The sequence below is a fragment of the Delphinus delphis genome, chromosome 8 (genome assembly GCF_949987515.2).
Source record: "Delphinus delphis chromosome 8, mDelDel1.2, whole genome shotgun sequence".
In the NCBI taxonomy this organism is placed as follows: domain Eukaryota; kingdom Metazoa; phylum Chordata; class Mammalia; order Artiodactyla; family Delphinidae; genus Delphinus; species Delphinus delphis.
This window is the reverse complement of record NC_082690.1, coordinates 30,635,712-30,652,153: the sequence shown is the minus strand read 5'-3', so window position 1 is coordinate 30,652,153 and position 16,442 is coordinate 30,635,712. Positions and strand designations below refer to the sequence as shown.

The window sequence follows — 16,442 nt, the reverse complement described above, 5'->3', positions numbered from 1 at the left end:
CTCGCTGTCAAATGACCTGGCTTCCTAGGTGCGTTGCTAGGCACTGACCTGTCACTTTCAAGATGCTGTCAATTACATATACCCAAGCATGTACTCCTGGGCACACACATTCATCTATCGGATTGTACTGGAAATGTACACTGGGTTCTTGCAAATAAACCAGGCTACTGCACAGAACGTACTTTTTTCTTTGGTATTGAGAAATACAATGAATTTCATATTTTTTCACCTGAAATGAGAGGACTTTTGTCAATTCATGGTCTTCACTTTGTCCTCATCTCTCCTTGCATTCCTTCTTGCCCTTATCTACCTGTAGTCTTTGTTATGAAAACCAGTCGGAGGTCCACGTAAAGAGTTGGATGGGCTGATAGCAATTGTTTTCAGGGGGCAACAAATGATAGAACCCTAGAGATTCTTTCTAGAGGACAGATAAAGCCAATATTATATTTCACATGCTTAGCAAACACAGCATAGGTGGTGATCAGCTTATGATAAAAATTTAAAAGCCTTTTCTAAATTAATCATTTCAATTTTTTTGTGAATACAAAAATTCATTGTGAAACAAAATAATGTCCTCACACTGAATTTAAGAAAACAATTTTTTTTTCCTTCCCATGCATGTTTGATTCACAGTTTGTTTTGTTCAATAGGAAGATGGTTTCCTTGGGTCAGTCTCTTCTGGTGTCAAGTTTATTGGTTGGCTTTCACTGTGCTGGTCTTTCATCAGTCTATTCTGTTATGTGTGTCACCAGTCTTTTTTCTCTTTATCTTCCTGAATCTGCTAGTGTTCAGTTAAACTTCTCTATATTCTTGGAGCTAGCCAGTAATCATTTTAATACAAGCAAATTGAGCCTTTACAGGCTAAAATTCTTTATGAACTCTCTTAGCAGGCACTCACTAGCAGCCTCTATATCAGTGCAGGTTTGGCAATAGAAGAGCAAGTGCTTGAAGTAGGGCCATGCCTTTTCTATTTTTTTATTTTTTATTATTTTTTTTTGCGGTACGTGGGCCTCTCACTGTTGTGGCCTCTCCCGTTGCGGAGCACAGGCTCCGGACACGCAGGCTCAACTGCCATGGCTCACGGGCCCAGCCGCTCCGCGGCATGTGGGATCTTCCTGGACCAGGGCACAAACCCGTGTCCCCTGCATTGGCAGGCGGACTCTCAACCACTACGCCACCAGGGAAGCCCCATGCCTTTTTTAAAACCATGCTTTTGTCATTCTAGTTTACCTTCTCTGACATCTCAGTCCACTATGTCATTTTAATCTTCTAAGTCAAGGGGCACATTCACCCTACATCTCCTCTGACCCCTTCACTATATACTCACCACACATTCTCTGCTTTCTATTATAGCACTGACTTTGTAGACTTTGCTTTATCCTTTTCTTTATTTAGGTGTTTCTTGTCCACTAAACCATAAGGTCCTTGAAAGCAGAGTTAATCATCTTTTTATCTCCCCTCTCCTAGTGCTTTGCCCCTAGTGGAAGGACCAAATATAGGTCATTTAAGTCCACCTCTCCTAAAACCATTTGGTTTCAACAGTTAGAAGCAGCATACTGATGAAAAAACTACAACATTTTTTATTTTTTTGTAGTCTAAGCAAACATGCCATTTCAGGATATTTGAAATAACTAAATCCAATAAAAAACAGCTGGAGTCACTACAGCTCCCCAAGACAAACATTTCTGATTTTTCTTAAATATCTATCTTTTGTGGGATACCCATAAACTTAAAGTCAAAATTAGAAAAAGTTCAGGCCATTTATAGACCACTAGTCAATCCAGATTTCATTTGCAAGGAATAGGTACTCAGTAACTACTACCTAAATGAATCAAACTACTGATGGTTGTTGGGTTAGAATTGAAAAACTAGGGTTCTAGAACCAGCTCTATCAAGGATGAACTGTGATGCATGAAGATTGGCACCAAGACCCATGGGCTCTAGCAGCTGTGCCACATGGGGTAAAGGATGCCATCCAGAAGGCTGGCTCTCTGATACACATCTCAAGGTGCTCAGGAATATGTCTTTTGCCAAATGGGGAGTAGTCCCACAATCTGTTATGTAAAGTGCTTTATTATAAACTTGACGTTGATGTTACAACACTAGATTTATGGCACTTTATATGGGGGTGGGAGGTAAGGGGAATATATAAATAATTGTAGTATTTTTATACCAAGCAAATAGGGGCTCTCAGCTTTCTTCAGGGTTCATAAATTTCCCAAGAGGTGTCTGTTCCTCTTTATGGACATTACAACCTCACTGTGATTTTCAGATTCCCTCTTCTATAAATTAGCACATAATTGTGAAAATGGTTTCCACATTTCAACCCTAATTTGCAAGTGCAAATAAGTCTGGAAAGAACAATTATCTTATAACTTTTAATGAGGGAATATCAGGGTATTTTAAACTTAAAATCATGAATCTCATGACTCCATTTGCTGGTTTAATTTCTGAAGAATGGAAACATTTACCACTTGTATTTATAGAAATTAACCTAAATCACAGTAAAATGTTCCCACTCAGACAATTCCTAATTGTCAGGGTTTAAAAACATTGTTAAGCAATGAGTGAATGGAAATTTACTGAGCACCTACTCAAGCCTCATGGAATTCTCATAACAAACTGTTATCTTAGAGACTACTATTCCCATTTGATAGATGTGGAAACTGAGATGCAGAAGAGTTGAATGACTTGCCTACAGTCACCGGACATATAGTAGGCACTTGACAAATACTTGCTGGAAAATGAATGGGTGAGTGCAAGGATATCTGCAAGGCATTGGATTAGGCCTGAAAGCAGCTGACACTATCATAAGTCAATTCTCTGAACTCTAGGGGGATGTATGAAGTACATCTATGCAATGAAAAATAAGAAAACAGGTTAGGAAATCAAGGAGATCTTTCTCTTGTCTCTCATTTATTAGACTATGAGTCTCTGAGCTTTACTCATTATTGGTTCCCCCACAGTATTGACTTTGCAGTCAACACACCCAGGTTCATGTCATGGCTCTCTACTTTATAGCTGTTGTTGAACCTTTCTGGATTTGTTTCTTTTATTAGATAAAATGGGAATAACAATACTCTTCTCCTGCCAAGAAATTCATTGAGCTTGAATGAGTTAAAAGTGTTTGAAGCAAGGTCCAGACTCTAGCTCTCAGTAGGTATGCCTCACATTAACCTTGAAATAAGTAAAACAGATCAATGAAGTAAGGTTAAGAACAGAATCACCTAAACCAGAAGTGGCTAAGATTCTGCAATTGGTGATCACTAAGGAAAGGAAGGTCATGTCCACCTTGATCGAAATGTCAGAAAACAATGATGATGTGTTGTTTTTAGTTAAATTTCATGGGACGTAGCACTCAACACAGTCCTTTGCAAGTAGACACTTAATGAGCCAGATGTTCCAGCCCCAGCAGTTTCTGCATGAATGTGTGCTCTAGGAAGGGTATGCTCCCTCCTTAAGTCCATAGGGGCACTGAGCACAAGGATGCTGCAGAGGATTCCCAATGCTACACAGGTAAAAATGGGTACAGGAACTACAAGGCAAACCCATTCATCTTTAACAAGAGTGACTGTTGTGGAAAAGGCACATTTGTCCACCCAGACAGTAAAAGTTACCTATGGTTTTCTACTGCAAAATGGATTTCCTAAGCAATGTGCATTTGAATTATATGCCTAGATGGGAGGAATAACTTTGATGATGAGAGTGGGCTTAGGATATCCACAAAGATAGACAGCCACTATAGGAGAAAATCAGAGGCTGCAGTGGCAGTAAGAGAATAAACAACCAAAAAGGTCCTTGTCCCTGTGCTGAGATTTTCTTCAAACATTTTATGTGTGTGCCCTCATAGACACATGTGACACTATAAATGATAATATGGTTTTATTAATGCTTGCTGGCAAACTGAATGAGTAGGGAATCTAGTTACTTACAAATCATATGGGTTATAAAGAGTGGCTAAAATCTAAAAAATAAGCTTTAAAAAGGAAATGTCCAAAAAGCAAAAGGGTGCCAGAAATTTCTGGGTAAATATATCATAGAAAAGTTTAGTACTTGGCAATTATTTTGTAAACTTTTAATGAGTTTACTGATTATACAGATACTTAAATATGACAATATTTGGATACTCTGTAGGAGGCTCTCCAGATTATTGATGCTTATCTAAGAGCCTTACAAGGAAGAGAGCAAGGTCCACAGAAATACCTTGGTTCTGTGCAGAGTTCTGTATTCAAGTAATAATAATAGCTAGCATTTATTGAGGGCCCACTAGGAGTTGTATACTCTGCTATTATTAATCCTCACATGACTTTGCAAAGTTGTTATAACTAGAGTCATTTTACCAAATGGAGAAAACACAGGCTCAGAGGTCTGCACATAACTCTCCAAGGCCACCATTAGTACCTGAGTTAGAATTTTATTATAAGCTTACTTGACTCCAAAGTCCATGCTCTTTCCACTATCACATTCTTTCTTTTGCTCTATTTCTATCAAATTTATGGTAAACAATTTTAATATTGATAAAGAAAGCTTTTACTTGGTACATACCACATGGTTCAGGAAACTCAGTGAAGCTAACCCTTATTCAACACAAGAAATTAGAAAAAGAAATCCATTTGATTTAACGTCTGTAGTACCTCTGTTTGTTTAATTTACCAATAGATAGTTACAGAAGGATATCTCAAGAGTGACTTATCTGATTCATCACTAGCGTCAGACAAGGGCTTTCTGCAAATTCTCACCCAGATATCAAATAGGCAGAGAGAGAAATTTGTAAGCATTCAATTTACTGTGACTTTAGGTCACTTCTAAAATATGTTCATATCTTAATACACTCTGAAATTATTTCCTACATTCTAAATTGTTTTTTAATTATTTTTATGGGCAACTTCTACCAAATATTCACAAAAAAGAACATTTATAAAAAAACACGTTAAGCAACAGATATCATGAGGTGTATCTGCTTAAATTTTTAAGTGTACAGTATTATTAACCATGAGCACAGTGTTGTGCAGCAGACCTTTAGCAATTTTTCATCTTGCATGACTGAAACTTTATACCCATTGAATGACATCTCCAGAGCAAGATTTGGCTCTTTCTAGTTAGTATGACAAAGGGCATGACAAAGAAACAGCAATAAATGACTAAGTTAAAAATAAAAGATATTTGTATCTAAGAGAATTTAGAACCAATTCAAACATTTTATATGAAACATATTTATTTCATTTACTCATCAGCTTCTTATGACTGTTGTTTACAAATAAACAGTTTTCAAATTAAAGAATCAAGTGTTTTAGATCTTACAGCAAAATAATGTCATGTAAGAAATCACAAATTGATATTAGATCCTGGGAAATGGGTTGGTAACTGTCCCAGAGTTACAACATCTAAGCATTTAGAGTCTGTGAAAATCATATATTTCAAACTCCGTCATTTGGACTCAATTTAATTTCAGTATGTTTGCTTCACTCAATATTAAATTACTGATTTTTTAAAGAGGAATGCACATCAAATTTGGCCCCTGCATCAAAAAATGGCAACTCAGGGGCTTCCCTGGTGGCGCAGTGGTTGAGAATCTGCCTGCCAATGCAGGGGACACGGGTTCAAGCCCTGCTCTGGGAAGATCCCACATGCCACGGAACAACTACGCCCATGAGCCACAATTACTGAGCCTGTGCATTTGGAGCCTGTGTTCCGCAACGAGAGGCCGCGACAGTGAGAGGCCCGCGCACCATGATGAAGCGTGGCCCCGCTTGCTACAACTAGAGAAAGCCCTCGCACAGGAGCGAAGACCCAACGCAGCCAACAATAAATAAAAAATAAATAAATAAATGGCGACTTGCTCAACATTAAAGAAACAAAAAACCCAATCAAAAAATGGGCAGAAGACCTAAATAGACATTTCTCCAAAGAAGACATACATATGGCTAAGAGGCACATGAAAAGCTGCTCAACATCACTAGTTATTAGAGAAATGCAAATCAAAACTACAGTGAGGTATCACCTCACACCAGTTAGAATGGGCATCGTCAGAAAATCTACAAACAACAAATGCTGGAGAGGGTGTGGAGAAAAGGGAACCCTCTTGCACTGTTGCTGGGAATGTAAACTGATACAGCCCCTATGGAGGTTCCTTAAAAAACTAAAAATAGAATTACCATATGACCCAATAATCCCACTACTGGGCATATACCCAGAGAAAACCATAATTCAAAAACACACATGCACCCCAATGTTCATTGCAGCACTATTTACAACAGCCAGGTAATGGAAGCAACCTAAATGCCCATTAACAGACGAATGGACAAAGAAGATGTGGTACATATATACAATGGAATATTACTCAACCATAAAAAGGAACGAAATTGGGTCATTTGTAGAGAGGTGGATAGACCTAGAGACTGTCATACAGAGTGAAGTAAGTCAGAAAGAGAAAAACAAATATCATATATTAATGCATATATATGGAATCTAGAAAAATGGTACAGATGAACCAGTTTGCAAGGCAGAAATAGAGACACAGATGTAGAGAACAAATGTATGGACACCAAGGGGGGAAAGCCAGGGCGGGGTGGTGGTGGTGGTGGTGGTGGTGGGATGAACTAGGAGATTGGGATTGACATGTATACACTAATATGTATCAAATAGATAACTAATAAGAACCTGCTATATAAAAAAATAAAATTAAATAAAATTTAAAAAGAAATGGCAACTCTGGGGAAAATTGTATTTTTGTCAAGCATTACTGTAGTTCAAAACTATTAAGTTGGAGTGCCTCAACAATTATATCCATATTTTAATCACAACACAAACTGTGAGAACAGGTTTTCTTCTTGCTGTTATGTGTTGGATTTTTCTATGGCAAACACACCATCATTCAGGAAAGTCAAGCTCTCCTGGAATAAGTAAAAGACTGCATCTCAGTTACATTGTTAATCTCCATAAATGACCACTCAATTAATGCCCAGTCTAGTAGAGTTTAAGGCCGATAGTTTTTCAATGTAGAGATGTCACATTTCATGCTATATACTTGAGTAAATATACATTGCTACCAAGTTCAAAGTATTGTGTTTTAAAGGAATTGCAGTGTAACTTCAGTTAAACCACAGTGGTCATGCAATGATTCAGAGAGTGATTACATAGTTTGTAGAACATCCATATAATATTTTACCTAATTATGTGCAAATTTACTATGTTATTGTCATGTTCATCAGAAGAAGTAAATACAACTTGAATTTCAAACGACTTTTTTTTTTAAACTTTTGGGCAGCTTTGAGGTTGAAGGCATGGGGTTGAAATCATTGGCAAAAACTGGGTTTTGGAACTGTACTTATCTACAGAGTTCAATTATCCATGCTACCCTTTTCTCCATTACCCCCTAGGAAACTGAAAGTTGGATATATTAACTTGTCCTATTATCATCAGTCCAGAAGGTTTTACAGACAGGTTTGTGCTTATCTATTACTTGTGAATTTGAAAAAAGTGGACCTTATACGCTGAAGTTCTGGCTTCAATACTTGGCAAAGTTATGTCTCTTTTCTCTCCCTCTTCTCCCTAAACTTTTACTGTCCTCTTGCTTCTCATTTTCAAGTCTCTTCTTAAGGAGAACTAAAAACTCACTGTTACCTAATCTTTCTTCAAATAACAGTAGAAGCAAAGCATAAAATTTAATTTTATTAACTGTTTTCTACTTCATTACATAAGTTCTTCACCTAGTGTGTTTGTGCTTTATTTTAGAGTTTATAAAATTTTGTGATTTATATATTCACATTCAAGGGTCATCTTAGAATCCTGTTCTTTGGTATCATGAAAAATGCTACTTTTGATCAGTCTGGGTAAATCAGAAGAATGGATGCTCAATAGATATTCAAAATATATAAAACAAAGATATAACAAAATATCTTTGTTTCTGTACAACAAGATTATTATACTGATAGTAGAAAACTTTTTTAGGGATCCTATAAAGTTCACATTTTATTTGACACCTAATGGACCTCCATCATCTATAACTACTTTTTGGTTTTCACTCTTTTAGTCACTGTCCCCTTTCTTATACATCAGTATACAAACCATGAATTTGTACTTTTAAGTTCTAAAAGCTGAAAATAACAGCTGAAATATTAAACCTGACTTCCTTTGCTTTTGTGATACAGGCAGGTAGTTCAGCATCAGTGGAATGATAAACAATTAAATCAGCACAGTTATGCAAGTGCAGAGACAGTGGTGGCTTGCCAGTGTTAAATGAAAGGGTACAGACCTGCCTTAGGGCCATTTTAAACAAGAGTTTAAGAAATGAAATCTAAGCCAACAGGGGAGAGAAATGTTTACACTGTTAGAAATAAGTAGAATGGTGCCTTGAATGTTCTAGTAAGGTTATTTCAGTAACCAAAGGCATTCTTAATAAAGCTACAATCCTTGGTCTATGGGGTGGGTTTCTATAAATGTTAGAAATACACTAATACTGAATAATTAATATCTTCAATTCCACAAACATTAACTGAGCAGCTAAAATGTGTCAGAGTCTGTGCCAATTTACTGGAGATATAGGATGAACCATCTCTCAACCCTGGCTGCCTCTAAAGATCAGTCTCAATCTCCTAGTAGCCATAAAATAATATCAATACCCCAGCCTCGCCCTCAGAGATTCTGAGTCATTGTGACTGGGATAGGACTAGGCACCCGTAGTTTTTTAAAGCTCCCCAAGTGACTTAATATTCAGCAAGAGTTGAAACCGTTAGGTCCTAGGCTCTCATATTCCCTTAGAAAAATACAAATAGCAATGCAGTAGTAGGACAAATAAATGCTGTGGCATCTCAAGTACTCCAAACTTTTTCAACATTTCTTGAGCAAGTACTATGTGCCAAGTGCTTTTGATGGCACCCCTAATAATTCCTGAAAGTAGGTGTTATCATACACACATTGTCAATGAAGACACTGAGGCTCAGGAAGAGTCAGTGACTTGCAAAAAAAATCACAGAACTTCTAAGTGGCAGGGTTAGGCTTTGAACCAAGACACCTTGCCTCTAACTCAACATAGTATCTGGGGAAAAATAAGTAATGAATTTAGGTGATTTTTAAATTTTAATACTTCAAACAAATAGGTGTCAAGAAGGGCTGCCCCTCAAGTAGCTATAGTGGTTAAGATACTTGAAGACAGAGTCAGATTTTATCATTTCTTTCTCCAATACCATTTTTAATATTTTTTTCTGCGGTTTTCTAAACATAGTGAGTATTTTATTTTCCTTCAGGTTGACCTAGTAGAGATCCAAAGACAGCAACGCTTTATGGAAAAGCCATTTCTTCTCTGAGTTGAATACAATCTGAGCCCTGGGAAAATTCGATTTGAGAGTTACACTGATCTACATATGATATATCTACGTAACATCAGGGCCACCAGTGACTCTGTTGTCCCCACTTAGCTGTGCACTTTAAGTATATAAGATTATGACCTAAGCCATAAGCAGCAGACCCAGGCAGGAGTTAACTAACTAGTCATTTCAGCCTACATGTTTTAATATGTTGTCCTTACCAATATAAACATTATCTACAAAAGGGCCCTGGGTTCCTTTTAATTCCTGAAAGTACCCATGTTATTACAAAGTACAGGAAACAAGTTGTATTGTACTAAATACCTTTATATCTATGATGCAAACCAGCCTTACAAGACTTGTAGAGAAAGTTTAAGTAATAACAAATCTTAAACATAACAGACTAGAAATTATAGTTTTATTCAATGAGGTAATTACAAGTTATTTCTATATTAATTTGAGTTAAACATTCAAATAAACATCCATGTCCTAAGGTCATATCACTCAGATGTAGTACTAGGATACCTATTTTTTAAGAGTGTAAGTATTACTGTTTTAACTCATGATGTTTTAATTCTGCCTGAATATTCCTTTCTTCTCCCTTCATTTTGCTTTCCTGAACCTTCCAGATGAATGTGTGCCCTCACACTTACTTGTCCAAAATAGCCCAGATATTGGTTTCTTCCTTGAGACATTTATATCCTATGAACCACCAAGGGCACAAAGCACATAGTAGGACCTCATAAAAAATTTCAGAATGGACATTGAATGAATAGAGTGAAATCTTCCAGAGTTTTGACCATTACTTTACGAGAAGCCTCTCCTGCCAACAATGACTGAGTCCCGGGCTAATTCAACATTCATATCCATCAGAGAGGCACAGGGGACTGTTACACAGGCACTGCCATTGGAGGCAAGAGAGCATGACTCTCCTTTCCTCTCCATTGCCATGCAGCCTTTGAAGAGTTATTTACCTTCCCTGACTTTGGTTGCCTCTACTGTTTACGGTGGGACTGATAATGCCTTACTTGCCAAGAAGCACAAAGTTGGTCCAGATGATTTTATAAAGTCTTTTCTAGCTCCAAACTATGACAGATCTTTGACTGAATCAAACCTTTCTTAGCCCCATACAAACAACACAGTTTGGACAAAACACAGAACATCATTTGAAGGTGCTGTGTAAAAGATATGTGATAATGAACTAACAGTAATCATCTGATGTAAGTGAATTAACTACATTGCATTGCAAATTCTTACTTATTACTATTAGCACTTTTATCTGCTTATGAAGAACCTTATTTGTTTCTTACCTTTTGACTTCCTGTCATGATATGACCTGCCTCGATAATGAGGGGTGTCCAAATACAGATTCTCAAGATCTTCTTGCCATGATTCAGGATTGAAGTGCTTGAGCAGATCTTCCACAGTATCAAATTCTGCAATTGTTTTGTCCAGAGTATCCGCAGTGAGAGTGGGGTCCGTTACTGATGGAGAGTGATAGGATACCCCCTAAGAGTGACATACAGCTCAGTGTACTCAGAAAAAGTCCATTGCTATGAAATACAAGAGTCACACAACCATATGGAAGGAACATAAACAGACTTCTGATTACAAGACATCATGTACATAAATATCATGCTAAGCCACTGTGCCATAGTCTTGCTATATTCCTAAATAAGAACAATTAAGTGGTAAATCATAGTCATTCACTTTTTTGCAAATCAAAACCCGGAAGGTCATAAAACATCCAGGTCATCTGAATTGTAATCATTAAAAAAAAAATACTAGCTAAATGGAAATATCAAAATAAGTCATCTAATTTCTTGGTCCAAAGTCTCAAATCATCATATCCATATCAACAAATAATGGTGAGCAGGTAAATTCTGAACTCCTTTCCATGCAAATGTTGAATAATCCATTCATTCTCTCCATTTAGCCTCAGTGTCCTATCTTTGTAGCTCACCTACCATTGTAGACGTTCTTTGAACAGGGTTTAAATTTACTCTGGAGACATCTTGATAAAATTTGGCACTTTAACCAGCTTACTAACTGTCAACAAGGATAATAAGCCATGAAACTGGCCCCCTTGACCTAAGAGTAAAAGATTCACATGTGTGTGTGTGCATTTTTTTTAACATCTTTATTGGAGTATAATTGCTTTACAATGGTGTGTTAGTTTCTGCTTTATAACAAAGTGAAGCAGCTATACATATACATATATCCCCATATCTCCTCTCTCTTGCATCTCCCTCCCACCTTCCCTATCCCACCCCTCTAGATGGTCACAAAGCACTGAGCTGATCTCCCTGCGCTATGTGGCTGCTTCCCACTAGCTGTTTTACATTTGGTAGTATATATATGTCCATGCCATTCTCTCACTTCGTCCCAGCTTCCCCTTCCCCCTCCCCGTGTGTGTGTGCATTTTAAGTGCTATAGTTTGTGAGGGATCCCAGCTGCCATTTAAACATTCTCAGGAATACTCTTCAAATGGGGAATGCAACATCATTAAAAGTCTGGAAGGGATTATGTATTTTGCCATGGAATACACCCCCACTTAAGTTTCCAAGCACTTACTTCACTAACCCTTGTAAAATCTAGAGGTAAATGAGCCATGTAGCAAACATCTCTGTAAAACTTCATGACCCATTAACAAGGAAATGGAAAGCACGTAGTCTCCAATGATTTCTAAATGTCTTTAAAGAAACTGCCAAACAAATAAGATCCCCCAAGGGCAAATATCTCATATCTCTACAGGAAAAATAGAGATTAACGAAAACTTGCATTTCTGAAACTCAGCTGCATTCCTATTGAGAAATAATATGCCTATGCATTATAGAGTCCCAGACAGTACACTCTCAGGTGACACATTTTCTTTTTAGCCAATCAAGATCCAAAAGTCCCCAAAAGGATCACTTGCTCTTAGGGGGACAGTCTTTCTTTAGCAAAACTAAGAGGTTTTATAAAAGCATAACCTACCATTGGTGTAATTTAGGAGATTTCAAACATGCCCTGTAGGGAAAGGGAGTAGGTGGCAGACGGGGTTTGGGGAGTAGCGTGTGAGACATGAGATAGACTGCTGAAGGTATCAGGCCAGCTCCTTAATCTTGGAGTGTGTTTGTGTGTGTGTGTGTGTGTGTGTGTGTGTGTGTGTGAGATAGAAGCTGAACCCTGATTGAAGCACATCACTTCTGATTTTCAGATCCCTCTTGGCATCCTATGCTAAAGGCGGCTAAATTTATGATTCAGTAACAAAATTCCAAATTCCCATTCAACTTTGTATTGCCTGGATCTACAGTCTACCTGGCTCATACACAACAGATGATTTACAATTAGCTTTGTATCATGTGGGTCTAAGAACAAAATGAGCTGGCCAAAGTTAGGTGCATGGCAGCATATGAAAGCTTTGAAATTAAAATTCTTCCCTCTTTTTTGAAACAAAAGCAGGAATGTTAATCAAGCCATTCAGACACAAGCATAAGCTACTTAAATGGCTCTGAGGAAGGAGGAGGAAGGAGTCTAGTCTCTTCTAACATTAGTCTGAAGAACAAATCCAAACCGTAGGTAAAATGTAAAAGGGTCCTTGTGTGTGAGTTTTACTGCTCTTTTCAAGTGTTGACTTGAAACACTAATGATATTTAAGAAAATATTTATGAGTGACTAGGTGATCTAATCAACCCAAGAGAATATTTTTGTTTCCGAGGCAATTATATAAGAACTATTTTTGAGAGAAATACTAGTTGGGTGTGCCTCTTTCAATTGCACTGTAAATTTGATCTCATTCAGCTTTTGTTTTATGTTTGTAAAATCAATTTTAAAGCTAAGTGAATTACTTTTAAAGTAATGATAAAAATCTGTAAAAATGTTCTGAAAACTGTAAACCGGTTTCAACAAAAATAAAAAATGGTTTATACAGAAGTGAATGGTAGGTCCAAAGGCCCTTGCTCCTACTCCAGAAGGTTCTTGAAAATCAGAATGCTGAGAAAAGAAGCTAGGTCTCCCTGGTCTTCCTAGAGGACTCAGCAGAACCTGGACTTGGAACGCAACCCAGAAGAGTTTCCAATGGATTTGGACCTAGTGCTGAGCTTCCACAGATGCACCAAATGGACAGGACAATCGTCTTTAAGAGGGCCTGGATTATCCTGAATCAGTGAAGGGTCCTTTAAGCTTGATTTCTGCCCTTTGGGCAGGAATGATTAGATAACCCTGAGCTATCATGTACAAGATACTTGAGAAGCCAGAGGATCTCTTGACAGAATAGACCACTATGTCCTGAATGGCAAAAGCTACCACTGGCATGTACCTTGAATTGTCAGTCTTGGGCTGCTAACTGCCCACACCTCTTGCCTAGCCTCCCAGCTCCTCAGTATTACCTGCCTTATTTTAATTTTCACCTTCCTGACAATGATTGTCTATACTCAGCTAGGTTCACAGCATGCATTCTTGACCATCAGAAACGAACAAAACACTCTTAATATCACCATTAGAGACCTCACTGATCTCGATCAAATCATGTTCTAGTTCACCAGCCACACCAGGTGAATTAAATAGTCACAGAATCCATAGCTGAAGAAATCCTGGCATCTGAGGGAATTTTTAAAAATTCCCTCCAAGAACAAAAGAGAGAACATCACTTCTGGAAAAAAAAAATCAACTCTGACTCAGCCACACTAACCCACCTTAGAACCATGGACAATCTTTCTCCATGCTCTTAATCTTTTAATGAACAGCTGCATTTATTATCTTGCAGTTTATTGCTACATAAGTGCTACCCATAAGATTGGTGAAAACAAAGTCTGCTCTTTCTGTACAAAGTAGATAAGTATACAGAATACTGGGAAATGACTAAATCTGGAGGGAAAAAAATGGAGCATGAACCATTTTATAGTTTCAGGGTGAGTTATGTTTTATTTCCAAGCCACATAGAACACAAGCCTGGCTTGCACTTAAGTTATGTTACCATAAACATGGATTTTTCACATCTGAAAAGATCCTTGAAAATGCAAAGGTTAACGGCGTCCCCTGGAATATTCAAAAAACTATTTCAAAATTCCCCACCTGAGCTTGGGCCCTGAACTGTTTCACACCTTTGATATGTCTGGACAGTCCTTTAGTTGCAATGTTCTCCTTTGAAATTGATAAATATTTAAGTCATTGTCTATCCTGTGTTCCTACAAGGGGTACTGACATTTCCTGGAAACCTTTCTGAAAGAGGAGAAAAAAGGGCATCTGAGATAGCTCACTATAACCTAAAAGAAATGGAAGAACACATCATGTTTGAGACCTGGCTTTGGGTCCAGCCATAGATACTTCATGCAGCTGAAGTCATCCCAGGGTTGACCTTAGCTACTACTCCATCAGCTGTCTTTGCAGGCAACAGAAAAATAAATTACTTACTGAGATTGAGCTTGTGACTGATTCCCAATTGGTCTCTGAGGCTGCTGCGGGTTGGAAATCTTCCTGGAAGGCAAAGAAACATCCATGCGAGTATGGCAAACCTCTGTTCAATTCATTACATGCACAGTTTCATCTCAGCCATCTGAATCTTCTTCCAACTAAGTGACAACAGGAATACAGGCTACATTACTGCTGAACAGGTCACCATCTGTCTTAAGCACCTCTCCTCAAGAACCCTTGTCATTCAAGACACGGACAACTGCATTCACATTTACTTATAAACACTGGCAAAATGAAAAAACGTGGGGACAGGAGTTCACCTTTTTTTTGTTGTTGTTTTTGTTTTTGTTGGCGGTACGCGGGCCTTTCACTGTTGTGGCCTCTCGTGTTGCAGAGCACAGGCTCCGGATGCGCAGGCTCAGCGGCCATGGCTCATGGGCCCAGCCACTCCGCGGCATGTGGGATCTTCCCAGACTGGGGCACGAACCCATGTCCCCTGCATTGGAAGGCGGACTCTCAACCACTGAGCCACCAGGAAAGCCCAGGAGTTCAAATTTTAACTCAGCCATCTACCAACTGTGTGACCTCAGGCAATCTACTCTCCTCCCTTCCTCTTCTGTAAAAGGCTGGTATGGGATGCTTAAATTACAGGGCTGTTTTGAGAATTCAATGCATTAGTTATGTAATTATAACTAGCACTTAAAATGCTTAATAAAGAGTAATGATAATTATTGTCAGTATTAATGGTTATTTGGTTTGAACTAGGCTCTGCATCACTTTCAATCAGGAAGACTGGGGCGGGGGGAGAAGAAAATGGCCATGGGAGGGACAAAGTACTACCCACTCAAGAAAAGAAAGTAGAGAGCAGACCTGAGAAAGTTAGTTACCTCAGAAGTCTTAAAGGATTTGTGACCTCAGGGAAAGAAACTTCTCTTATAAGGCAAACTTCTTTCTGATTTGTCTGTAAGTTTCATGTTAATTACCCTAGTAGCAGTAAGTTTTAAAAACATAATGGGAAGGAAAGCTGATCCTATCATTTTTACAAGTCACAGTTGGTTTCTTGACCCTGATGAAATAAATCACCTTGGTTAATTTCTTCCAGCCTGATCAGGGAGTAGGAGGTATTTTAAGATGATGCTGATAAAAAATTCAGCCACTCAAATCTGACAGCTTATACACCCAAGTATACTGAATGAGAGCTAAGTACCAGGTCTAAATTTCATTAGCATTTTGAGAAGCCGGAAATGTATTTATTAAGTGCTCATGATGAAACTGGTTTATATATAAATGTCTACGTTGAAGAAATTTTAGTTGTTTACCAGAGGAAACTAAGGCAAATGTGGGCTTCAAGGAATGAACATCTATTAAAAACTGGCTGGACATCACTATTCTAATTTCAACCTCAGGGAAGAGAGGAAAGAAAGAGAAAATGTGGTCTCTGCATCCTGCAAGACAGAATACATGTGAAAAGGGCATTGAATTCTCACAGAAGAATGTGTGCAAACAAATGGAGGTTGGCATTTATATGAGTCTTCATAAACTGGTAAACAGGTGAAAAAAGCAAGAAAGCCAATGGCTTCTCCCTGTCTTGAAGAGACTATTGGTGGGAGAACATATTCCAGATAAGAAACTGGGACATGAACAATTCTCAGATCAGAGAATTTTCATTTTTACTCATTCATTATATATTTGTTAATCATCTACTGTGATACATTCTAAGCTGAGGGTAGAATCACAAGGAAA

At 38.0% G+C, this 16,442-nt stretch overlaps 1 protein-coding gene across 2 annotated transcripts in view; it reads right to left on the bottom strand.

Annotated features, from left to right (window-relative positions):
- The window catches only part of PDGFD (platelet derived growth factor D), a 236,924-nt gene that overhangs the window by 15,893 nt on the left and 204,589 nt on the right, over positions 1-16,442 (bottom strand). For both annotated transcript variants that reach the window (XM_060017194.1, XM_060017196.1), the window contains exons 4-5: positions 14,700-14,762; positions 10,616-10,814 (exon numbers count right to left, since the gene is read on the bottom strand). In XM_060017194.1, the coding sequence (XP_059873177.1) occupies positions 10,616-10,814; positions 14,700-14,762 (262 nt within the window). The remainder of the gene's footprint in view (positions 1-10,615; positions 10,815-14,699; positions 14,763-16,442) is intronic.